Genomic DNA, 26045 nt, shown 5'->3' with positions numbered 1-26045 from the left:
TCACAGTTGGAAAGAAGCTGTTCCCAAATCTGGCAGTACGAGTCTTCATGCTCCTGAACCTTCTCCTGGAGGGAAGTGGGACAAAAAGTGTGTTGGCTGGGTGTGTCTTGTCCTTGATTATCCTGGCAGCACTGCTCCAACAGCATGTGGTGTAAAGTGAGTCCAAGGATGGAAGATTGGTTTGTGTGAGGTGCTGGGCTATGTTCACGATCTTCTGCAGCTTCTTCCGGTGTAACATTCATTGTAACATTCATGATGATTGTCAATATCTTCCAATTTTTTTGCAGTTCCTAACTTGCTGAAGTCGTAAAATCGTTTCATTTTCACTCCTGGCCTTTTCTGGCATCTCCTAGCCTGAATGTTTGAAACTGCAATGAGCAAAACAATTCTTAATTATCTTGCCACTTATTTCTTGCCAATTATTAGTGACAAAAATCACTGCTTTTTAAATGAAAACACCCACAACTTATACTATTTTAAAAACTGCTTGCTCTAATTATGGTGCAGTGTCTAACAATCACACAAGTTCACATGACTGATGCTAGTTTGAAACTGTTTGGCAAAAGTCTCCTGTCCCAATTAAGCAGCATAGTGTCCCAAATAAACCAAGAGAATCTAGCTATTTTTCAATTTTTTTTTTGATTTTTAAGAGTTATCCGAACTCAATTCAGGCAGCTGATTTGTCTTCAGAGCAGTCAGGTTACGATAAACTTGGGGAATGGTGTCATCAGAAGCTCCCAATAGATCCATCGCTCAGTCCTGACCCTCCTTCCCCTCATTCCTCAGAAACAATAAAACCCTGTCTTTGAAATCTCTTTCCCCAGCTACTGCTACGTCAGCACTGGTCTGCATTAAAACGAGAGCTGCGCCAGCCATTTTATCAAATCTCCGCCCACAATCGCAACTTTAAGTACTTAACAGGTGAATTAACAATTCATCCGGAGTACAAATATCTACCCCACTCAGGGTAATCACACAGTATCAAAAGGAATCAATCCTGGATGAGCCCCCACAATTGAAACTCTTGCTTTAGCTAGTGGCTTAATATAGGGAATGATAGCCCCCGGGCCTGGCCAAACTTAAGAAATCTCATGTGTCCCGTGCAAATCTCATGCAATGTATCCCGTTACAAATCAGTACAGGTGGCCCCTGTTTTTTGAACATTCGCTTTATGACAGCTCAGTATTACGAAAGACCTACATTAGTACCTGTTTTTGCTAACCAAAGAGGATTTTCACTTTTACGAAAAAAAGACACCTGCTTTATACGTGTGTTTACCCCAAGAAAGACTACAATGACTGTGAAGCCTTGTGCAGGGAGTTGTGTGCGCATGCATGTACATAGGTGTATGTGCATACGCATGTACGTATGTATGCGTGTACGTGCGTAAGCGTATACATGCACATTCGTCTACGTGACGATTTTTTTTCTCCAAATCAATTTTGGATCACTGTCTTCCCGATTTTGATAAGTGAAACTACACTGTACATACAATATTTCTACTTTGTATAGGCTGTATATTTATCATATCATTCCTGCTTTTACTATATGTTAGAGTTATTTTAGGTTTTATGTATTATTTGGTTTGATTTGGTAGGTTATTTTTTGGGTCTGGGAATGCTCAAAAATTTTTCTCATATAAATTAATGGTAATTGCTCCTTTGCTTTACAACATTTCAGCTTACAAGCGGTTTCATAGGAACGCTCTACCTTCGGATAGTGGGGGAACCTGTACCACCAAATAACAAACAGTACACAATATGCGATTAAACGATAGTGCTTTATAATTCTTAATTTGACTATATGATTAGTAAAGAAAACAAAAGAAGAAAAAGGGCCCATTCTCATGAAACAGTCTAATGCGCAATGTTGGAGCTCCCTGATAAGGCTGATCGTCCACCATCAACCTCCTCTGATCGTCACTGACCTTTGAACCCTCACTCCAAGTCCACTCCGTCTGAGGTCTACCAACTCTCTCCATTCGCGTCTTCTCTCCTCATCTCTTCCCGGCAAAAGACCGCGAATTCCCAGCTCCCGGACACACAAGAAAGAACAACATTGGCTAGCATGCCCCATTATCTCTAATCATAACCCAAATATTGCTGCTACAGAGAAACCATTACCTCAGCAGTGGAACGTTACAGAGAGGCCATTAATTTCTTATCAGAGGGCAAAACTTATTCACGGGAATCAGTCTTTATTCACACTATATGTATGTCACTAAGTGAAGAGACTCAACAATGTACATGGTATTCTAGTTGGACTCACATCAATTCACAATAAATGCCAATGTATTGGTTGTCTTCCTAATGAATTATTTATTGTATCTAAAAGGTAACTTTTTCAGTAATTTTGTACAAAAGATACCCATGCCCCTTTCTACACTAATGCTTTCAATCTCTCATCAACTAAATATTCCTCTTTTCTGTGTTTTTTCTACCAAAGTGAATGATATCATATTCTACCTTCTAAATTCTTGCACATTAAGTTTCCATTGAAACTTTTTCACATTGTTCTCACTACCAACACTATCACCCAGCTGCAGAGTAGGGCATTTTATATTTGATTCCCAGATGTACTGTAGATTGTGAACAGCTGGGGCTACAGCACTGATGATGCCTTGCAGCACCCCAGTAGTTACAAATACAACTTGAAAACAACCCATTTATTCCTTTACTGATTTCTGTCTGCTAAAGAATTTTCAGTCCTCAGCCAAAAGTTCTTGTACTTCATGGCTCCAAATGGCACCACATAGCCTTTAGGTTAATTGACATATCCAATAATGTAGCAAATTAGATGAGATGAAAGGACTTTTCAAATGATTCAAATTGTTCAATTTAATATCATAGAATGTATACAGTATACAACCTGAAATTCTTACTCTTTGCAGACGTCCACAAAACAAGAAAGTACAAAATTCAAGTTTAATTTATCATTGATGGCATCTGTTGGTCTTGCGAGACCATTGATCTGCATCTGGAATCCAGGGCGCAGGCCTGGGCAAGATTGTATGGAAGATCAGCAGTTGCCCAAGCAGCAGTCCCCCCTCCCCTCCATGCCACCGATGTTGTCCAAGGGAAGGGCCAGGGCTGATACAGCTTGGCACCAGTGACGACGCAGGAGTTGCCAGAGCAAGGTTGAAGGCAATGTCGGACTGTCTTAGGGACTCCAGCTCCGGATTTGTCCTCAGGATTTACTCCTGAAGCCTCTCCCATGAGTGGGTATGGCCGCAAGGCAGCGGAGGTTTGAAATCAGCGTTTTCCCTCTCTTAGATGGACTGCCTTCCCAGGCTGACAAGTTCCATCTACCAGATACCTTAATTTATTATTGAAGTATATATATGTCACCATATACAACCCGGAGATTCATTTTCTTGTGGGCATACTCAATAAATCCAATAACCATAATAAAAATGATGAAAGACTACATCAACCAGTACAACCAGTGTGCAAAAGGCAACTAACTGTGCAAATACAAATAAATAAATAAACAAACAAACAAACAAACAGTTTTAAAAAAAGCAAGCAAGCAATAAATATCGAGAAGAAGAAAGAAAGAGTCTTTGAAAGTGAGTCCATGACAACATTTCAATGATGGGGCAAGTGAAAATTGAATGAAATTATCCCCTTTGGTTCAAAAGCCTGATGATTGAAGGGTAATAACTGTTCCTGAACTTGGTGGTGTGTGAGTTCTGAGGCTCCTGTACCTTCCTGACGGATGCTGCTTTCCTGTGACAACACTCCATGTAGATATGCTACATGGAGGGCTTTCCCATGATGAACTGGGCCATATCCACTACATTTTGTAAGATTTTCTGTCCAAGGGCATTAAGTAACAGATTGTTGTTGCGGTACCACTCAGCCAGATTTTCAATCTTTCTCCTATATGCCTCCTTTGATTTGGCCTGAGACAATGGTACCATCAGCAAACTTGAATATGGCATTGGAGCTGTGCTTAGCCACACAGTCATAAGTGTAAAATGAGTAGAGCAGAGGGCTAAGCGCACAGCCTTATGGTGCACCCATGCTGATGAAGATTGTGGAGGAGATGTTGTTGCCACTTCAAAACTTCTGGGGTCTGCAAATGAGGAAATCGAAGATTCAATTACACAAGGAGGTACTGAGGTTATTGATTAGTTTTGAGAGGATGATGGTATTGAATGCTAAGCTGTACTCAGTATAGAGCATCCTGATGCATGCATCTTTGCTGTTCAAATGTTCCACTGTTGACTGAAGAGCTAATGAGATGGCCATCTGTTATGTTGGTAGGCAAATTGGAGTGGCTCCATGTTGCTTCTCGGGCAGGAGTTTGGTATGTTTCATCACCAAGCTCTCAAAACACTTCATCAGTGCAGACATAAGTGCTTCTGGATGATAGTCATTAAGGCAGGTTACCATGTTCTTCTTAGACACTGGTATAATTGAAACATGCTTGAAGCAGGTAGGTACCTCAAATTGTTGAAGTGAGAGGTTAAAGATCTCAGTAAATACTCCAACCAGTTGATCAGCACAGGTTTTTAGTACTTGGCCGGGTAACCCATCTGGGCCAGATGCTTTCCGTGGGTTCAACTCCTGAAGGATGCTTGCACATCAGCCTTAGAGACTGAAGTCACAAGATCATTGGGAGCTGTGGGAGTTTGTAATGGTTCCTCCATTTTTTTGATGGTCAAATCAAGCATAAAACACATTGAGCTCATCTGTAAGCAAAGCCTTGTTGTAACCTATGTTGCTTGATTTTACTTTTTAAGAGGTGATAGCATTCAAGCTTTGCCTTGATTAGATAGTTCTATCTAATTATTATGTAAGACAGGTAGGATAAACATAACATCTGTCTAGCAAGCAGTCAGACATTTCATCATTTTAACAAGAAAAACATTTAACCTAGTCTGTCAAGGTGACTTTTAGTAGGATATCCAGACCTGGAGACAATTACTCCAAATATGGCCTAACCACCACAGAAGTGCACTTTCCAGCAGAGGTTACTGGCTTGCAAAGAGGTGTAGAAACATTCTTCTCCTGAGCCTATGGATAATAAATAGTTACCCAATTTCTGGAATTTCAAATCAGTATGTGCTGCAAATTGAAGCCTAGCTGTTGTATACAAGCATTAGCATTTCTCTAGAGAATTAACCATGGACATTTGTATCAAAGGAGACTGTTTGCCAATTCAGTGTTTGCTAGCTTTTTTTATTGAAATGTCCAAAGCTAATCCTACTACTCTCATGATTTTCTTGTTTGCTGCTGCGCTTTCTTCTATGTACTTACAGAAACTCTTGCAGTCCCTTTTCATATTCCTTGTTAGATTCAGGTTCCATTTTCTTCATCCTTATCAATTTTTTAGCCATTCATTGTACACTTTCAGTTTTTTCAGTCCTTGGGGCTATCACTGTTGTTGGCAATATTGTAAGCCAATTCTTTTGATAAATACCATCTACAACTTCTTCATTAGCCACAGTTTGAGCTCCTTGCCCATCAGGTCTTTATTTCTCAATGATACTTACCTTTGTTGAAAATAATATTTCTTGAAAAACCTGCTACTGCTTTCTACTTTCTAGTTAAATCTCCCTTCAACCCTATGCAATTACCTTTATTTAAATTTTCGGGTCTTCATTTAAGTCCTAACTTTGTCACATTTAATTTGAAAGTGAAATTCTGCTGTGTTATGATTGCTCTTTCCCAAATGATTTTTAAAGGTGAGATCAGTCATTAAACTCATCTCTTTATGTGTCCAGATCTAAAATAGCCCTTTTCTTGGTGTGGTTTTAATGTATTGTGGTAGAAAATTGTCTCCAGTGCATTGACCAAACCTTTCCCAAGACTACTTCTGCAAATTAGATTTCCCTAATCTGCCATTGTTATAATCATCCTTTTATTTCCTAATTGGTGCCTTGTCCAAAGATATACCTGTTGCTGGTGGGTCTTTTACCTTTTCCTGATGATTTCTTTCCTTTTTTAGTGTTTTTTTTGCTTCCACCTAAACTAATAGGCTTACTGATTTTCTGAAACAATATCATTCCTCACTTCTCTTCAGATGTCATCATTTATTATTGGAGCTTCCTATTTCCTCTCCCGTTCTGCCTATCAGAATGTCAGGTACTTTGGAATATTCAGTTCCCATTCCTAATCCCCTTACAATGATATCTCTGTAATGGCTATCAAATTATTTCCATTTATTTCTACTCAAGCTATCAATTTTCGTACGTAAATGCCTTGTAATGGTTTTTTTTAACATGATAGTTGAGGGATAATTATTGACCAGGACCCAAAATAATCTCCTCTGATCATCCTTAGTTTATGCTGTAGAATCTATTATATCCAACAAGAACAATAAATACAACTATGTATTTGATGTAAGGACAGCACTCTTAACAATCCATAGCAGAACATCAACCAAAACTGAATGTTTCAGTTCTCTAGTGAGGCTTAAAGCACTTCTGCATGAAAAAACCTTTTGCTGGCAATGAACCAAGATAGACAGAGAGAATTTCCCACAGTAAATATTACATTGTTACATTGATTCATTAATACTTTCATTATTACTGAATCTGAAATGCTGATCCCAGAGTTAGATTGGAGTAGATGCAGACACCACTCTCATTACTGCTATTTATAATTTCTGTTCTTTATTTTTAAAAAATACTTATTTATTCTTTGCCTTGTTCTCAACATTAAAATGGTTTAAAACCACTGCTACCAATTTTTAGAATTCTAATGTGTGGACCCCTTAAGGCCTATTTCAGTCACTAAACTATCTAACTGGCAACTTGAGATCAGTGAAGAATAATGAAACTCACTTCTTCAATTATGTGAGTGTACTAGCATGAGCATAGTATTTATAAACAACCTTAGTATTGAGTGCAAAATATTTTAATTTTAGGAAATTATATTTACCAAAATGGAACATTTGTTTCAGCCACTGGGCACTTTACAGTGCAGAATGGTGTTTTGAGGTCTTTCTGTCTCAGTGAATCATCATTGAGTTTAGTTTTATTTGTAATGAGAAAGCCTGGTCAAGAATCAAAATCTGATAGCGTAGGACATGACCAAGGGTAACAATAACTAATCAAAATTCAATATATTTAGTAATTAGTTACTAACAGGTTTAATTTTAAAGTCTGTAGGTTCTGGAAGAATCAAAAAACATATGAAGTTATTCTATGAAAAGTTTCTGAGGAATTAAAAGTAAATAATTGGTCATCCCTTTGCTTGTTTTATTGGAATTTAATATGATGGCAGCAGAATGAACATCTTGAGGTAAGGAGTGAAAAGAAGTAATGTTAAAACAGTTCAAATTCTAAGATATCATGTAGAGATATGAGCATACCTTAACTAACTTTGCAAATAATGCAAGTATTTGCAGTCATACCTGTTGTGTTTAGCCCACTTTATATTTCACCCAGTTATTCTTATACTGGAACTCCGCAATCTCATAATTCTCTCTCATTAAGTCTCATACACTTTGGTTTACTTTGAGTTAATTCTTTTATTATCAAAGTTAGATTAGTTTTCCATGCTTGTTGTAAGCAAAAAGCATTTGGAGGAGTTAACCCTTTACTAGCAACAGACATGATTTTTCACCTATTGAATATGCATTTTATTTGTGCCGAAGTATTAGCTATTTTTACTAATCCCATTGGACTGTGTCCCCCAAATGCAGCATGTAGCTTATAGGAATCAAAGGAATTGATTATAAAGTGTGCCATTAAGAGTTCTGATGGCAAATCAGCAAATACAATTAAAATGAAAGCTGTTGATACGTCCAGTTTTCGGCACAACCCTAATTAAAAGGCAGTCCATGCCAGCCTTGAATCTGTATAACTTAGGGGTCATAAGTCATCACCAACAGGTTTACTGAAGCGTACGAATGAATGGGCTTTAAATTAAACATCAGCAAAATAATGATGTTTAGGAATTTGCATCTGCTACACAACACTGCTTATCAACCACCACCATCACCCCACCTTCTTAAAGTAACTGAGATTGCTAAATTCCCCACACTTTAATAGTGGAACAGAAATTAGCAATCAAAACTGATTTTAGAATTTCATTTCTTGGCACAATTTTGATTGAAAATGAAATACTACATATAGTGGGCTGTAGTGGACATATCATAATCAGTAGGCATCTTATTGTGACTATCAATCCATATATGTAATTACTTGGCAGAGCAGTGGTCTTTAGATAGATAGATAGATACTTTATTCATCCCCATGGGGAAATTCAACTTTTTTTCCAATGTCCCATACACTTGCTGTAGCAAAACTAATTACATACAATACTTAACTCAGTAAAAAAATATGATATGCATCTAAATCACCGTCTCAAAAAGCATTAATAGCTTTTAAAAAGTTCTTAAGTCCTGGAGGTAGAATTGTAAAACTAATGGCATTTAATAATGGCATTATTTAACTAGTATTCATCTTTTGATAAATGGCCATTCATATGCTTGTGTATGTACTTTCACTCTGCTGTTGTTTGTGCTGCTGCCAAACAATTACTGTAAATGGAATGTTTCTTTGTCTAAAACTGAGCAGATACTCTGCTATAAGTTGAGAATTTCATATTTAGGACAGATTTTTGTTAACTGCTAGTTAGTTGGAAGACATAATCCACATTTATGGTTGGAAATTCAGGGCAAAATCAAATCAAATTTTCCACTGAAGGCAGATGTTCTTAGTCATTGATTTCAGTAAGGTATGGTATATTCCACAACAGTTCACATCATCCAGGTGCAATTTCCCTTGTGTGACAAAAGAAGGTATTCAGCTAATGGCAGCAAATGAACTCACATTCACTTTCTAGGCAGGAAATAGTTTCATTTACATGAAACCTGTGGCACCATCCACTTAGAAAGATCTTGAGCAATTATTAGTTATCTAAGCTATTCTTAAACTTCCACTTTAGAAATGCTATGTTGGAAGTTCATTTTATCCATAAGATCATTGTGGCTCATATGATTCCTGCCTTACTCTATTGGCCAAAAAATTTGCTTTCCAGCACTGGATAAAAATTAAATGGAAAGACCATTGGGGCAGTTTCTCTTTACCCACCTTGAAGTCCAGAAACATAGCCTCCTTACTAATATCCTGTAGATCAGATAACTCTTGAATCTTAATCTTTTTGGTTTTGACTGATTCAGTGGCATGGTTCTACGTCTGCACATCACCTTTAATAAATATAACTTTTACTTAAATCTGTAAGTTTATAACTTGGTCACCCTTCTACAAAGGTTTTACCAACAATGACATTTAAACACATTAATTATTTCACAGTAACTAACATCTTTCATGGAAGTAAGGGTCTCGACCCGAAACGTCGACAGCGCTTCTCCCTATAGATGCTGCCTAGCCTGCTGTGTTCTACCAGCATTTTGTGTGTGTTGTTGTTTGAATTTCCAGCATCTGCAGATTTCCTCGTGTTTGCTCTAGATATTCATGGAAACAGCTTTTCTATTTTATATGAAACATTTACTTTTTTGTTTCTGTATACAAACTGTTTTCTGTGGTTAAGGAATGACTGGTTCTTCTTTCCTACTGTTACAACTTTAAAAAATATTATTCCTTGTTATGAATTTGTTTTATAAAGTTCTCAAATGTCCTTATTTGTACAGCTGAGTACAATGAATTACAATGAATAGATTCTAGCAGTATATAATCATACAAACTCAGTGGGTGTACTACCTAACTGGTTTTAATATTTACCATACAGTTTATTCCATTTTGCATCTAATGAGACTATTCCCCCTTATAAGGGAGCTCAGCTTAAATTCAGACTTGAACAAATTGTAATGTGGCTGATTTCTGTTCAGTTTAAAGGATGACTTAAAAGTCTTCCGAAATTATTGCAAATATTTTGAAATAAAATTCATATTTGTGTTTGTTCCTGTGACGTATTCAATGCTAGTAAAGTAATATAATTTGCTCCTCCCCACTTAAGATAAACTACTTGATGTGTTGCAATGATAAAGTAGGTGGAAGGGCAGGTCTCATTGAAGGTATTGTGACTGCACTAGGATATAAATAGATTGAGTGAGTGGGTGAAAACCTGGCAAATGGAGTTTAATGTGGGAAAGTGTAAGGTCACGCACTTTGGTAAGAAGAGCCAAAACGAAGATTATTATCTTAATGCAAGTAAGTAAAGTACAGAGATTTCAGTATTCTTTGAATCACAAATAGGCAGCTGCAGTAAGTAGCTAAGAAAGTAGATGTCACGTGGCCAAAGGGTTGGAAATCAGTTGGAGTACAGAACATAGCTTTGGTCCTCTCGCCTTGCAAAGGAGGCAGTCCAAAGGAGGTTCACCAAGTTAATTCTTGCAATGAGGATAATTCTATTAAGAGATGCTAAACAAGTGGGTCTGTATTCTTTGGAGTTTAGAAGAATGAAGGCTGATAAATTAAAATGTACAATATTCTGAGGAATTTTGATAGGTTAGAAACTGTTTTCATTTGAATTAGATGATTTAATTTCAAGATAAATAGGCAAGCATTTAAAACTATGGTACTTTGAAATTTATTTTGCAAAGGCTAGTGAATTTCTGGAATTTTCTAATCCAGAGAGTTGTGGAGGCTAGACCATTAAATGAAGATAGATGCACTTTTAAAAGATTGAAGTATCTGGCACAGAGAAAGAATTGAGGCCCCATGATAGATAAGCCACAAGCATATTGAATGTTGAGCAGTCTTGAAGGGCCAGGTGGCCTATTCCAGCTTTTTTCTTGTGTTATTTGTAGAGTCTATTTGTTATTTTCTACTGTCAGATAATCATAGAGTTGTGAACTGTTTAGCCAAGTAGAGAAGGTGTTGGTATAATTTGAGACACACCATCCACTCCACATTTAAGATGGCAGTCTATTTGCATATGCAATTGGTGTTACAGCTTTTGAATTTATCTATTGTATTAGGTATTATTTTCAGTGATAGCATTTCCTGAAGAATTGACAGCATCAAATTTGAAGGCGCAAGACTTGCAGATATTACTGACTGAGAGATTGATATCATTGCAGATGGCGTATTTGAGGGCAGGGGGCATGGAAGCAAAAGAGTGCTTGAAAGAGTTTTGTTCCCCGTGGTGATGGAGGAATTTGGATTGGCACAGTGATATTTAATAAAATGCATTGAAAAATTAGTCAGACCTTGGGGAACTTTACAGAAATTATTTGATGATGAGATCCAGGCATTGTGTACAGATTCTTTAATTCATTGTAACAGCAAAAGGAATAGGATGAGGGTGATTAGTAATTTATGAAAAAATAGTCAGAATCAACTTTATTATCAGATTGATTTGTTTATTTATCACATGTACATCAAAAGATAGAGTGAAATGTGTTATTTTGTCATTTGTGTTACCAACCAACCCACGAGGATTGCTGGGGCAGCCCATTAGTGTTGCCACACATTCTGGCGTTAAAATGAGCATGACCACGATATTTATAGAATACAAACAAAACAACTGTAAAACAAACCCCTTAACCACCCCCCACTCACACACACAGACAGACCTCTATCTGCAGGACCCACTGCCTCCAGGCCTCCCATTCTTGGCACAGGCTCACAGTCGTTGGGCCTCAAATCTCCAGTCCCTTGTCTAAACACAGTACTATCTTGACTAGAACAATATTATCACTGACATGACACATAAGTTATTGTTTTGTGGTAGTAGTACAGTGCAAGATGTAAAAATTACTATAATTTATAAATAAATCTTACATCTTCCTGTAAGATGGCACTGTGCTCATACGCAGCAGCTCCTACAGGGTTAACCAAAGGTATTATTGTCTTTTTTAAACTTATTTTTTACGATCGTAAGATCCTGCTGGACTTTAAGAACTTAAAGTACTGCGGGGCTTCCCCATCAGCGAGTTGCTCATTGGTGGAGAAACTGAAGGAGCTGGACTTGGTGCACAAAAGAGGTATGTAGTCTAACAGTGAGTGATCATCTTAGTTGTTTTTCTTGTGATCACAAGACTCTGTTGGACATTGGTGGTGTGGAATGTTGCAATTCCAATTAATTGAATTAATTGGTATATTGACGAACAGCAGGTGGGGGGGGGGGGTGACGGCAAGGAGCTTCAGAGTGAGAACTAGCCCTCAAAGCCGCAGCATTGCCTGTTTGCAGCCACCCAGGGGAAGGTGTTGGAGTTAGGCGCTCCACCAGAGTGCCTGACATGGTGTGCTACCCACCTCCTCCCCCAGTGTTCACTTGGCAGAAGACAAGCTGTATTATGTTTGACTGGACTGCTGCAGCATTCATAGACTCAGGAGCTTGGATTAATTTTTGTGTGACTGTATTTTACTGATATCTTAAATTTTCTTGTTATTTAATATGTGCCTTGTGCTTAGTATGACTGTTGGTACTGTGTTTTGCACCTTGGCCCCAGAATAACACTGTTTCATTTGGCTGTATTCATGTATGGTTGAATGACATTAAAATTTCAGTTCATATCCTGTTTCTTTCAGAATGAAATATTTTGCATTGCTTAAGTGTTAGAGTAGTTGAATATAAGAAGAAGAAGATAAAAAGAAAGACCTACAATTACATGGACAACCCAATTACGTAACAAGTGCTCTTAAAGTAGAATAATTGTCTTCCAAGGACCATGGCAGTTGAATTGCACTTAGTAAGCTCCTATAAACAACAATGTGATAAAGACCTGACAAGCTGTTTTATGTATGTTAATTGAGGGATAAGTATTGGGCAAGTAACTCTATCATTCATCTTCAAATGATTCACTTCCAACTGAATCAAAGAAGCTCACAGTGAAAATCAGCTTATCAGCAACCACAATTCTAACTTAATTCTTGCAAGAGCTATCACTATTACATTCCTTAGCTTCCTTGTGCTCAATCTACATTTGGTATTTTTATTTAAAAATTGAATTAAATTGACTTTATTACTTACATCTTTCACATTCATGAGGTGTGAAAATCTTTGCATTACATCGCCATCTAAATGTGCAATTTGTAATAAGTAGTATCTACAACAGGACAGTCAACATGGCATAGAAATTCAGCGTGAATTAATCAATCTGATGGCCTGGTAGAAGCTGTCCAGAGCCTGTTGGTCCTGGCTTTTATGCTGTGGTACCTTTTTCCAGATGGTAGCAACTGGGACATTTTGTGGTTGAGGTGACTTGGGTCCCCAATGATGCTTCAGGCCCTTTTTACACACCTGTCTTTGTAAGTGTCCTGTAGAAGTTCACATCTACATGTTGATTTGTCCACACCACTCTCTGCAGAATCCTGCGATTAAGGGAGGTACAGTTCCCATACCAAACAGTGATGCAGCCAGTTAGGATGCTCTCAATTGTGTCCCTGTAGAAAGTCCTTAGGATTTGGGGACCTATACCAAACTTCTTTGACCGTTCGAGGTGAAAGAGGCACTGTTCTTTTTTCACCACACAGCCGCTATGTACAGGCCACGTGAGATCCTCGGTGATGTGTATGGGAGGAATTTAAAGCTGTTCACCTTCTCAACCCCAGATACACTGATGTCAATAGGGGTTAGCCCATCTCCATTCCTCCTATAGTCCACAACCAGCTCCTTTGTTTTTGCGACATTGAGGTAAAAAAATACACTTTCATTTAATTTTCGTAGTACTTTAGTTAAACCATGCCTTGAACTTGCACCGCAGCTTCAGAATCAAGAATAGAATATGTGATTTTTGAAAGTAATGAAATAAACCTTGAAACTTGCATTGTTTCATTTTGTAAATAAACCTACAAATCTCTCTCAAAAAAGGATGCATTATCTCATTTAAGATGGCTTCACAAGAAAATCACTACAGACCTTCAGTGCAGAAAGGTGTATCTGATGGTAACAGGTTGCTACAATATTTGCTTTGGCTGGGGTCTAAATATATTTAATAAATTTACTGTAATACCCTCATAAGATATAAACTATGTATATCTATTAAGAAATGTAACTTGAGAAATGTAAAGAGCATGTTAGAGTACAAATTACAAGCAGCAATGTTCTGGCACATTAAATAATGTCTGCTAAAACATAATGCAGTAACTTAATACAAATATATTAATCATTCAAAAAGTATCTTTCTACAAGCAACTCTTACGGTTTTGCCTTTGAAATTTTTTTTTAATGTTTTATCAGGAGTAGTAGAGATGGTTAGAGAATATTAACAATAGACGTTAAGCCTGGAATATAAATAGCTCAATTAGTGTACTCCTGCCAAGGAGTTGTAACTTCAGATTTTAGTTTGTATGTGAATGCTATAGTAGCATATCAGATTCTTGACTAAATCTGAGTTGGAATCCCATTTCTAGCCTGAAAAGAATCAAAACTAAGGATAGGCGATGTAGAGACATGATACACCTCCTAGATCCATAAAGCATTTCCACCACCTACAAGGCATTATCTGGAAAGTGCAGCTCAGTTAACATAAGAACATCTTTAAAAGGCAAAATACTGCAGATGCTGGAGATCTGAAATTTAAAATACTGTAAATATTTGGTATCTGCCTTCTTCTTAAGCCAATTCCCCCTTATTGGGGCATAGGCTGCCAACAACAGCTCACCAGAGTCCTCAGTCCTAAGCCAGTCTTTCAAGATGTATCCCATTGAAGATCCTTCCTCTCTCAGGAAGGAGGTCTTTGGAGCTTCTGTTGCTGTTCCTGTATCACTGGGGTTTTACAACCCTTGTCCTGTGTAGCTGGGCTTGGGTCTATCCATGGCAGAGGTTTGTTATCTGTACTCTTGATATTTAGGAGCTTTTCTCAAAATTGATAGTGAGCAAACAAATTTTAATATACAGAGAATGGGGGGAGGGGAGAGCACCAGGGAAAGTGTGCACAAGTTGGAGGGTAAGAGTGATCAAAAAGAGTGATGGTGCAAATTGATGAGTAGTAAAGAGATTGGTGAATGACATAAGTCTGGGGAGAGTGGAAAGAGATAAGTGGATAATTATCAGAAGTCACTAGAAACTAATTATTAATGTTGGAAATGGTAATTAATTTAAGTTATCATCACGCTGCCTTAAAGATGGTGGAAATATTGTATAGATCATTGGATTTGATGTTGAATCCAAAGGCTTTACTGTCCCCATTAGCAAGTAAATGTCCTGTTTCTCAAGCTTATAATGAACTTCATTGAAATGGTGTTAGGAGGCCAAGGTGAGAATAGAGAATTAAAGTGACATCCATGAAGCTTGTGTCACAATTGAAGACCACATAGACGAGTTCTATTGTGGTCACCCAATGTATTTGATTACAAATGAAGAGGAGACCACATTGTGAGCAGCAAATCCACATGATATCAAGAAATGGCTGAAAGCACTGAATTCTGCGAAGATTATGGGCCCAGACAAAATCCTGGCAATAGTCCTGAAGACTTGTGCTCCAGAACCTGCTGCAGCACTAGCCAAGCTGTTCCAGTACAGCTACAACACTGGCATCTACCTGGCAATGTGGAAAATTGCCCAGGTACGTCCTGTACACAAGGAATAGGACAAGTCCAACCCAGCTAATTACTGCCTTATCAGCCTACTCTCAATCACCAACAAAGTAATGGAATGGGTCACCAACAGTGCTATCATGCAGCACCTACTCGGTAATAACCTGCTTACAGATGCCTAGTTTGGGTTTTGTCAAAGCCACTCAGCTCCTCACATCATCACTTCCTTGGTCCAAATATGGACCAAAGAGCTAAATACCAGAGGTGAGGTGAGAGTGATAGCAAGGCAGCATTTGACCGAGTATGGCATCAAGGTGCCCTAGCTAAAAGAAAAAACCTCCACTGTTTGAAATCATACCTGACACAAAGGAAGATGATTGTGGTGGTTGGAGGTCAATCATGTCATCCTCAGGACGTCACTGCAGGAGTTCCTCAGGGAAGTGCCCTAGGACCAACCATCTTCACTGCTTCGTCAAATGACCTTCCTTGCATCATAAGGTCAGAAGTGGGGATGTTCGCAGATGACTGCACAATGTTCTGCACCATTTGTGACTCCTCAGATAGTGAAGCAGTGCATACCCAAATGGAACAGGACCTGGACAATATCCAGACTTGGGCTAATAAGTGGCAAGTAACATTCGAGCCAGGCAATGACCATCTCCAAGAAGAGAGGCTTTAACCATCGTCCTTTGACATTCAGTGGCATCATCATCACTTAATCCTCTATTATCAACATCCTGGTGGTCACTATTGACAGGAAACTGAACTGGTTTAGCCCTATAAACACCATGGTTACCAGAGCAGTTCAAAAGCTAGGAATCCAGCAGCATGTAACTCACCTCCTGACTCCCCAAAGCCTGTCCACCATCTACAAGGCTCAGGTCAGGAGTGTAATAGAATACTCACCACTGAATGAGTGCAACTCCATCAACACTCCAGAAGCTTGACACCATCCAGTACAAGGCAGCCCACTTGATTGGTACCCCTTTCTCAAGCATCCAATCCCTCCACCATCGACGAACAGTTGCAGCACTGTGTACTATCTACAAGATGCACTGCAACAACATGCCAAAGTTCCTAAGGCAGCACCTTCCAGACCCACGACCACTACCATGTAGAAGGGAGAAGAACAGCAGATACTTGGAACACCACTTGGAAATCCCCTTCCAGGTTACTCACCAACCTGATTTGGAAACATATCGCCATTCCTTCATTGTTGCTGGATCAAAATCTTGGAATTCTCTCCCTAACAGCACTGTGGGTATACCTACACCTCAGGGACTGCAGTGGTTCAAGAAGGCAGCTCATCACCACCTTCTCAAGGGCAACTAGGGATGGGCAATAAATGCTGGCTTAGCTGGCAATGCCCACATCCTGTAAATGAATAAATAAATTTTTAAAAGCAGACAAATTTGGAGTTCCTCCAAACTGTTGGGGGTGGGCTAAGATATATTGTGACATTGGAATCTTCAAGAATTTACAAGGCACTTTTTAAACTAAGGATAAGGAAAAAGCTATACTTTCTGAGGGTAGGAGGAGAAGGGGTTAGATTGTAATCAACGGCTGAGGACCACAAAACTCTTATGGACAGAAACTCATGAGCAAATAAATATGGAACGTGTGGAAGATGCATTGTCAGAGTTGATACAAGGGAAATGGAAAAATAGCAGAATTCAGCAAGCTGACTGGGAGCTTCTGGGTTTGTGGCAAATTTATTTTATCTTTTCATTTCTGAGTATCTGCAATTTCCTATGAAAGCAAACATTTCCTGCACATCCTTAAATTACCCTTGAACTGAGTACCTTGTTGTGCCACTTAAGTCAAATTACTTTGGTGGATCGGGAGTTACTTGGAGGCCAATCAGTAAGGGCCACAGAATTCCATCCTCCCAAGTACATAAGTGATGGATTTTTATAATAATCAAGTAGATCTGTAGTGTTAGTTAATGGGTCAATTGATACAGGTTGCATGGCCTCTGAATTGTATGGTATTTACATTCTTGATCCATTTTAGTTCCTGTTAATGATGACCCTTAGGGCCTTTATGATTTTAAAGCTAGTGAGTCTCTTGTTGGAGATTGTCATGGTCTGGCCCTTTAGTGACATGAATGTTACTTGCCACTTTCTGTCCTTTGTGTGAGGGAGATTAGGTTGACTAAATCTGTATTCACTTGAGTTTAGAAGAATGAGAAATGATGTACTTTAAACTTGAAAAGTTCTGACAGGCTGGATGAGAGGAAAATGACTCCCCTTGTTGGAATTTCTAGAATTAAGCATTTCTTCACTCAGAGGCTGGTGAAGCTGTGGAATTTTCTGCATGTGGAGGTCGTGTGCTGAATATATTTAAGAGGAGAGATACCAAATTCTAGGTGCAAAAGAGATCAAGGAGTGTGGGGAGAGATGGCATGAAGGTAGATGATCAGCCATGATTTATAGCTAAGTGGGCTGAAGGGCTGAATCTCCATAATTACCTTTAATTTCTATTTTTTTAAAACCTTTTTGCTCATTGTGAGAGAGAAAACAGCACCAATAATTGTCATTGGTGAACCAGGAAAAAATGAGGCCCTGAATGGAATGTAAATAAAAATAACCCACATGTATCCCTTTTATCTGGCAGATGCAAGTTTAATGGAAGGGAATTATGCCATGTGAGAACAAATTCAACCAGATAGAGAGGAACGTGATGTGTGATAAGAGTAGACAATCTAATTGGACCTCTGCTCAGGGGAGACTAGGGGTCTCTATTTGTTTTTGTGTGGAGAGATTGGCCAGAAAACTGTTAAAGTGGGCAAGGATATCAGAAGTTTGTGTATCTAAATGGAAAGAATAGGTAAGATAGAAATAAATGACCAAGAAACTGCTAAAGTTGGGTTTGTGATCTCACGGAGAAGATAGGAAATTGGAATCAGTGGCAAGAACATCTTCGGAAATAGATGACTGACTGTCAGGAAAATGAGAACCACTGGTGGGGTGACAGACCAGAGGGAGATGTAAAGAAATGTCAGGAAGTTGCTGTTCGATCTCTCCAGTGTGTTGGTATACATAACAATAGCACTGCTGTTTTCAGCTCTTTTAATGTCAGTTTTGATGCGGACCCTTAGTGAAATGGAATGCTGCAAGTTCAGAGAAATTTTAAGAGTAAAGCGTCACACCTATTTGTTATTGCATGTGTCACTCTGAACATTCATTCTCTTCCAAATTCATAATATTCCTGCAATATACAGTTAACACTCTTGTGAAAGAAATGTATTGGGACATTTTATTACAAGTGCTGTGTGAATGCAAGATTTTTTTGTTGAACTTGAGATAAGTGATGATAAAAACCAAATCTAAAATACGGTTGCAAGATGCAGCTTAAAATTGGTAATGCTACAAATATTTTTCTGCTAGTCAATAAGCAGTAATTGTAATGGATTCCTACATAGAGAGGTTACTTCCAAAATCCGGGATCCATTACAGTGCAGTTGAATGATGCTTGGACTTAAGTGGTGCTTCTGAATTAGAAAACCAGTCGATAATTATGCAAGGATATTTGTGGTGCTGGGGGCTGAAATAGTTGCAAACATGTTCACTGAGCCTTCACTGAGGTATTTTATTACTGAAAGACTAATTTATTATTTACGCTGAGACAATGGTCAGTTATGGTGCTTTTTGTCTTCACTATCTCTTGGATAAGTTTGAAGGAAAGAAATTCCCTCAGATTACTAAATAGCATCTTCTGGTGGAAAGTGTATGTAGATTTCAAGTTAGGTGTGATGGCTTGGATTGAATACAGATGGTTTCTTAAGTGAGATATGAGAGGTCATGAAATTCTGTTTACTAAAATGTGGACTTTTTTTAGATATGAATAGGTTGGTAGGAGAAGCAGAATTCTTAGGTAAATATAAAAAATCTAATTTAAAAATATAGTTGCTAATCAATTGTTTATAAGCTACCTGACTAGTTTGAATTCTCTTATTATTATTTGCCCCAGAACTGAACCTCTCACCACAGCAAGGAAGTTTCAGTTGTACCTGGAAGAATGCCGAATGTCAAGTTCACATTGAAATCACCAATATGTCTAAATATTTATTGTCATTTATTTTTTCCACTTTTGCAGAGACGTAATAAAAAGAATTGACCAGTCGGAATTTGAGGGATTTGAATACATTAACCCGTTACTGATGTCATCAGAGGAAACAGTGTGAACAAGTAGCATTTGAAGGCGGGACTGTTTTACCTCATTTGTTCAAAGGTCAGCTTCAGTAAACTTCAGACTCAATTTTGACTTCTCAAGTTGGTGACTTTTTTCCTAACCTACCTGCATGCAAGGTTGTGGATCTGGTGCAAGATTTCCAAGAGTACCGCAAACCATGGTGACTGCTGCCTGAGCAACAAAAATGAAGGCTGTTTTAATGGTAGTGTTGTATCAACAGCCACAGTTTCTCCTTAAAAACTGGACTTTGATTCAACTGGCATTTTATTAATGAAGGGAAGACTGCCTGACCCGTGCCTGCTTCCATGAAGGAATACTCCTTTTGTTCCCTCAAAATAAGGAATTATATGATGGTTTCTATGAAGGAACTTGGAGACACTGCACTTTCTCTCTCTCTCTCTCTTTATAAGTAGATATTCAGAGGTTTGACCTCAAGAGAAGGAATGTACTGTACTATATTATTTAAGAACAGTAGTATGGGTATCTACACCTTTACCTGAGATTGCCTTTTGACAACTGGCTAATGTGATTTACAAACCACTGGCTCTAACCAATACTTAAGCAATAAAGTACAAGAAATCCGTGCTCTGTTGGTCAATAATGTGCACTTGGATTGATCTTGGTTTAACATTCTACAATCAAGATCTAGTCCAGTAATACTTTATTAACCAATGAATCACAGTTCTTGCTAATTGCTGCTATACTATATAATGCCATGGAACAACTGGATTTAAAGAATTTTAAAAATCTGTGTTTTTTACCATATTGAATATTGTGTAATATACACAGCTAGATGCAAGTTAATTGTTCATGATTATTCACCAGGTTTTTTTTCAACTACACTGTAGATTGCAGCTAAAACTAAACTGTTTTTGGTTTCTTGCTAGACTTGCCCGAGTGTTCCCTGTTGAAATTAATTTTCATTTACTTATGATAAAGATAATAGGATTAATGGCTTGCAAAGAACATAATATAATAATGTTTGTCCTTCTCCCATAAGTGTACTAAAGTAGACAAAAGATTTGTATTTGTTAGAAATGCTAACTTTGATTAATGCTGCATTTAAAAGCTTCAAGTAGTGCAGACCATCTTTTAACCCTTAAATCAAAACTGATTAATGAACTGGATGGGCACTAGGAAGGTTAATAATCTGAACTCACTAATTTCTAGATATCAAGCTACTAACAAACCAGCAATAAAAAGATATTTCATTTTTGTAGCCAATATTTTATTCAAAAGCCATTAAGTTGCATTTTTCCTCCAAGTTTTTTTAATCAAATTTCCATCAAAGTCTACTTACATTTCGATACAACTTTCACTTTATTTTTTAAAACAGCTTCTAATCCAGAAATTAGGAAATTCTGTATGTATGTGGATTCCAAAGATTTGTTTTGAGACAGTGAAGTGCCTAAAATGTTCTCTGACTGGGTCAGGTATTTCTTTTAAAAATTAGTTATAACCAATCCAGGATAAAAATCTACAGGGATGTCAGAAAGAACAATGTATTAAGATTATCGCAATTCCACCAATGTACATATATTATTCATAATTTATATTTGGAACAGTGTGATCTGCTGCTTTCTAAAAGGAGAGGAGCGTGCCAGTCTCCAAATCATTTCTATTAACAAAAGATTAATACTTTAAGGTCCATGGCTTGCCATTGCTCTGCTTCTAAGGTAAAAATGAGAAAAATCAATTGATATAATTAGTAAATAATGATCAGCTTAAGCATTGTGCTATTAAAATATTTAATTAATTATTACACAATGACTTATAAATTCATTTCTGCAGCTTTTTTTTGGTGGTGCCGTGAATTGGTTTTAAACCTTACAACCACTTAAGTCCTGGTTTAATAAGGTCCTGGAACAATGTTTATAAAATTCTCTCATTTTATTTTTTCTCTATTAATTATGTCCCATTCCACTCACGATATTGCACAATTTAAGGATTAACTTTAAATGTTGGAAAATGTATCATTTGAAAATAAAATCCTTGAAGCATACAACAGATCCATAGGCAACTAAAGATAAGAAACAGTACTGTTTTATGAGGAAGGGCAAAGATCCATGTGTTAAATGTACACCACTTTTCTGGACCTGCTCAATTTCAGTTTATCTTCACAACTACGGAATCCTGTTTAAGAAAGAAAAAGATGTACAAAAAGCTGGCTGTATGCCAGCCTGAGCACAGTTTGCTCAAAACTAGGTTTATAGCAGGCAAAGGAATTAATTCACACACTCACCCACATCCTTTAATTTAATCAGAGGATCCATGGCATTATATATACTGACTGGAACTGCACACTACTTAGCCAATCAGATTTTAACCATCTGGTCTATGACATTACTGGATATTAGGCCGGCTGCCAATTTTAGAAGTCTGTATGCAAACTGACATGTAAAGCAGTGGTTTCTTTCTGTTGCCAAATACTCCGCCATTTGCTAGTTCATTCCTCTTCATTTTTGCTATGTGAACTGTGTGTGTGCATCATAGAGGTTGATCATATTGTGCTGAGGGGGAATTGTTTTTCATTTGTTAAGTACTTTTTTTAAAATTTGAAAATTATAAAGAATGTCATCTAATTGTGCTAATATAATGTTTCCATGGTCAGGTTAAATAGATGTATATTCTCCAAAGGCAATTCAGAATAAGAATGGGATTGTAACCAGTGCTTGATCAGTGCAAATACTGGGAAGAGGTGTTATATCTATCCTTGCTTCTCTTTTTAATGTCTATAAATATAATAATGAACAGAAGCACAGAGCCATGTCTACTTGGGCTCCAAATTGTATGTCAATTTTTCTTGAGAAACTGATAATGTTGGAAAAGTATAGAAAGTTGTCAGCATTTGAAAGAAAAGGAGGTCAATATTTCTGGTAGGACCAGTCACCAAAACTGATGAGCTGTACACAGAATTATTATCTTTGGTGGTAAAGACCAGCTATGGTAATCCCAATCAGGAAAATGCAGAGGGCACATACCATGTAGTGGACTGGACCACAATTACCACAGCTTGGACTCCCTGGTGTGGCAGTTTTTCAAACAGTTGCCAAACAGATTAATTTTTTTTCCAAACACTGTTCACTTGTCCTTCTGTGTACTTGTTTTCTATCTGGCCGAGGAAAGTCAAAATCATTTTAAGTTCCGCCACAAAATACATTTTTATTAACCTCTTAGTTCAAAAAGAGTGGAAAAATCAGCCAGTGCCACAGAATTAAGGTACTGTCAATTAGTTTATTTGACACTGCCCTATTTCACATTTTTATTTCACAATAGGGCAGTGTCATTTTTTTAAACCTTTTAAGAGTTGCACCAATAAAACACTCCCTCCATTTCTCCTGTGGTCCAACTAAAATATTGAATGGTCAGAGGCAAATGCAGACTTCTTAGATTATAGAACACTGCTACCTGTAGCGAGGTAGAGTAGGGGAAATAAAATCTCATTCAATTGTGATCCACACCAGTTTTTTTTCTAATAGAACAATGAGCACAGAAAGGAGGCTATCATTGCCTGTGTCCCTGCTAGGATCCTACCAAAGGCCAATTTCCCTGCATCCTTAAATATTCCAGCTGGGTCCCTATAATTTAATCCTTGGGAGCATTGACTATTATCCTTGACCAAATGACATATGTCATTGCCCAATGTGCCACATTCTTTTTAGCTTTCTTAACTGTCCATCTAAATTATTTTGCCAGTCAGTGGTTTCTGTGCCACTGAAATCTTGGTGCATCTCTTTTGCTCATGATCGTTCTCCACAATAATTTATTCAGAAATTAGATAGAAATATGAGGCGAAGGGTTGCAAGAGATTTTTTTTAAATTGCAGCCCAGCTGCCCCAAAATATTACCAATGTCTGAATTTTATTTGCTGTATGCACTTAATTTTAGCAAATTTTCAGTCTGCAGATGTACAGAACAATTTCTGGGACATTGCAATGGGAAACTGTGCCTAAGGAAAAATAATCAGTTTGGTCTGACCTGTTAAAATTTAATAAGGTTCTGGTACAAGTGCACAGTGGTCTAACTTTGATTAGCCCTTAAGAAATTAGAGCTAACTTAATGACTGTAAAATAGTGAAATGTTCATTGTAGTTATTTTGTATAATGACAGTTGATTTATGGGTGTGAATTGTACTGTTCTTGCCTATTCTCATAAAAAAATCGCTAATTTGAAAAAAAATCTCAAGGCTTCTTTGCCGTTCGAGGTCAATTATTGTGCGGGAAATGGCTGAACAAATCTACAACCAGTAAAGAACAGGTTTATTCTTGCACATCTGAGTTTAACTATTCTAGTGAAAGTATACAATAATTGATTCAATATCCAATGTGATGTGCTTCTAGCATATAACCCATTTCTGTAGGTGCCATTTACATACTGTCATAGCAAAGATCTCCCTAAGAGTTAGTTTTTAAAGAATCCATTATCATGGAAAATTATATAGCAGGAAGTGCAGTGAACTAATAACTTTCATAGTTCTCACAAATGGTAAGAAAAGAAGTCATTTCTTCCAAGTAGGGATGCAGTAAATCAAAAGCAAACTGCACTTGTACAAATAAGCTAAAAGGTTGAACCTTATCAGTGGTCATTGTTGCTGGATTGAGAAAGGTTTGCCTTTTTGGCCTGTTTTAAATAACTATTATTGTTTCTCCTAGACTCCTTCGTATTAATCTGATCAAAAAGACTGTTAAAAAGACAATCTGCAAATATCTTCACTTTCCTTCACTGTGGCAAACAAACCTTCCTTAAGCAACATATAATAAATCTTCACTAAAATTAAGAATCTTAATTGAATCTTCACTAAACAGAATAATCCTATATTTTGATATTCATATCAGATATTGCAAGCTCCAAGAAAGACTAGCTGAGGAGTTGCACTACAATCAGCCTTACTGAGGGGTGCAGCCCTTTTAAATATATTTTCAACATTATTTTGTGAATTCTTCAAAAAAATTCTAGAACAGAAGCAAATGAAACCATTCCCCTGTATATTTGAGAAAGGAATTGAACATATTCCACATAAGGAAAATTTAATACTTATTTGAAATATAGGAAAATCTGGTTGCACATTCAAAACCTGATTAGAAGGCACAGCCCTTTTCAACATTAAATGCTGTAACATTGTAAATAGTGAAATTAAACCAAACCATAAGCATTGGGGGAAGGGGGTGATCTGATTTAGAGGCTTTTTTCCCCAATCTATATACAACTAAAACTCTCATGCTCTGTTTGTGACCTCCAATTAGCGCAAACAGTGCATTACAGCGGCACTATTTTTGGCTAAGTCGACTTAAAATGCGCTAACTTACAGAATGCAGGCAAAGTTTAGGGTTATATATTCGTATAAAATTGCTAACTTGCCAAAATCAACAGCCCCGCTTTCACCCGAGAGCCGATGTCAGCCATGATGGAAACTGCGACACGACACCATGACGCATGCACACAGCCAGCCTCAGCAGCGACTCATGATGCTCACAGCAGCGACACCAACCGGAGCAAAAGGGCAGGGCAGCTCTATTTCGAGTGGTCACATTCTGCTAATCACCATCAGCATGTGCAGGATTAGGACAGATCTAACTGCCACCCATCAGTAAGAGATAATTAAATCTTATTGTAATGATGTACTTTGAGACACCCATCAAACCCTTTATTGCAGTCAAAGAACAGCAGTGACTATATCACATCCATTTAGGAGAGCACCAACCGCATCATCAAGAATAATCAGCATCCTGGAGGCTTTGGTGTTACTGCTTCGTATCTTGTATCCAGAATTATCCCATGTGGAAAGAGAAGGAGGGCATTATGGTCAAGAGATGATGCCAAATGTCGTCGGGAAGCGGCAAGGAGAAGGAGAGAACAAGAATCGGATGAGGCCAGGGCTGCACATCTCCAGGATCAGAGACAAAAAACAAACAGCAGAAGAGATGAAGAGACGGGGGATGAAAGGACTGCACGTCTCTAGAATGACAATGAGAGGCACAAAGGTGGCAGATCAACCAGAAATGATGCCATCAAATGTATCCTTCGTTAAACGAGGAGGAGCTATATTTGCCTTGCTACTCGTCCTTCTTCTTTAATAAACTGAGGTTTCCTTCTTCAATTTCCAAAGCAAAGTGATACCAATAGCATTCAGGAAAATTTAATGTTCATTCTGGTCACATCAGACTGCACTACCCTTCTCTCAAAGGGTGCCCCAACGGGTCACCCCGTTGTCTAGTACAAGATAAATTTCACCAGGGTCCTCTTGGCTTTCAACCTTGCTGAATGTATCACAAAATGCCCCATATTGTTGAGACTTACCAGTGATGACTCCTGTTGTCCAGGCAACTTGCACAAAATTTATCCTCTTTCTCAAAATCAAGCAAACTGCAGATGCTGGAATTCTAAAGTGTTCTGACAAAGGGTCTTTGACCCGAAATATTAACTCTGTTTCTCTTTCTAGATAGGGCCT

General features: G+C 37.8%; 1 protein-coding gene across 3 annotated transcripts in view; it reads left to right on the top strand.

Annotated features, from left to right (window-relative positions):
* The window catches only part of prkcz (protein kinase C, zeta), a 349250-nt gene extending 325458 nt beyond the window's left edge, over nucleotides 1–23792 (top strand). For all 3 annotated transcript variants that reach the window (XM_073032157.1, XM_073032160.1, XM_073032159.1), the window contains one exon: nucleotides 19502–23792. In XM_073032157.1, coding sequence (XP_072888258.1) covers nucleotides 19502–19589 — 88 coding nt within the window. In that variant the 3' untranslated portion in view covers nucleotides 19590–23792. The remainder of the gene's footprint in view (nucleotides 1–19501) is intronic.
* The last annotated feature ends 2253 nt before the right edge of the window (nucleotides 23793–26045 follow it).

This window comes from Hemitrygon akajei, chromosome 29 (assembly GCF_048418815.1).
Source record: "Hemitrygon akajei chromosome 29, sHemAka1.3, whole genome shotgun sequence".
Lineage (NCBI taxonomy): Eukaryota > Metazoa > Chordata > Chondrichthyes > Myliobatiformes > Dasyatidae > Hemitrygon > Hemitrygon akajei.
Note: the sequence above shows the minus strand (reverse complement) of the source record. Positions and strands in the feature narration are given on the sequence as shown.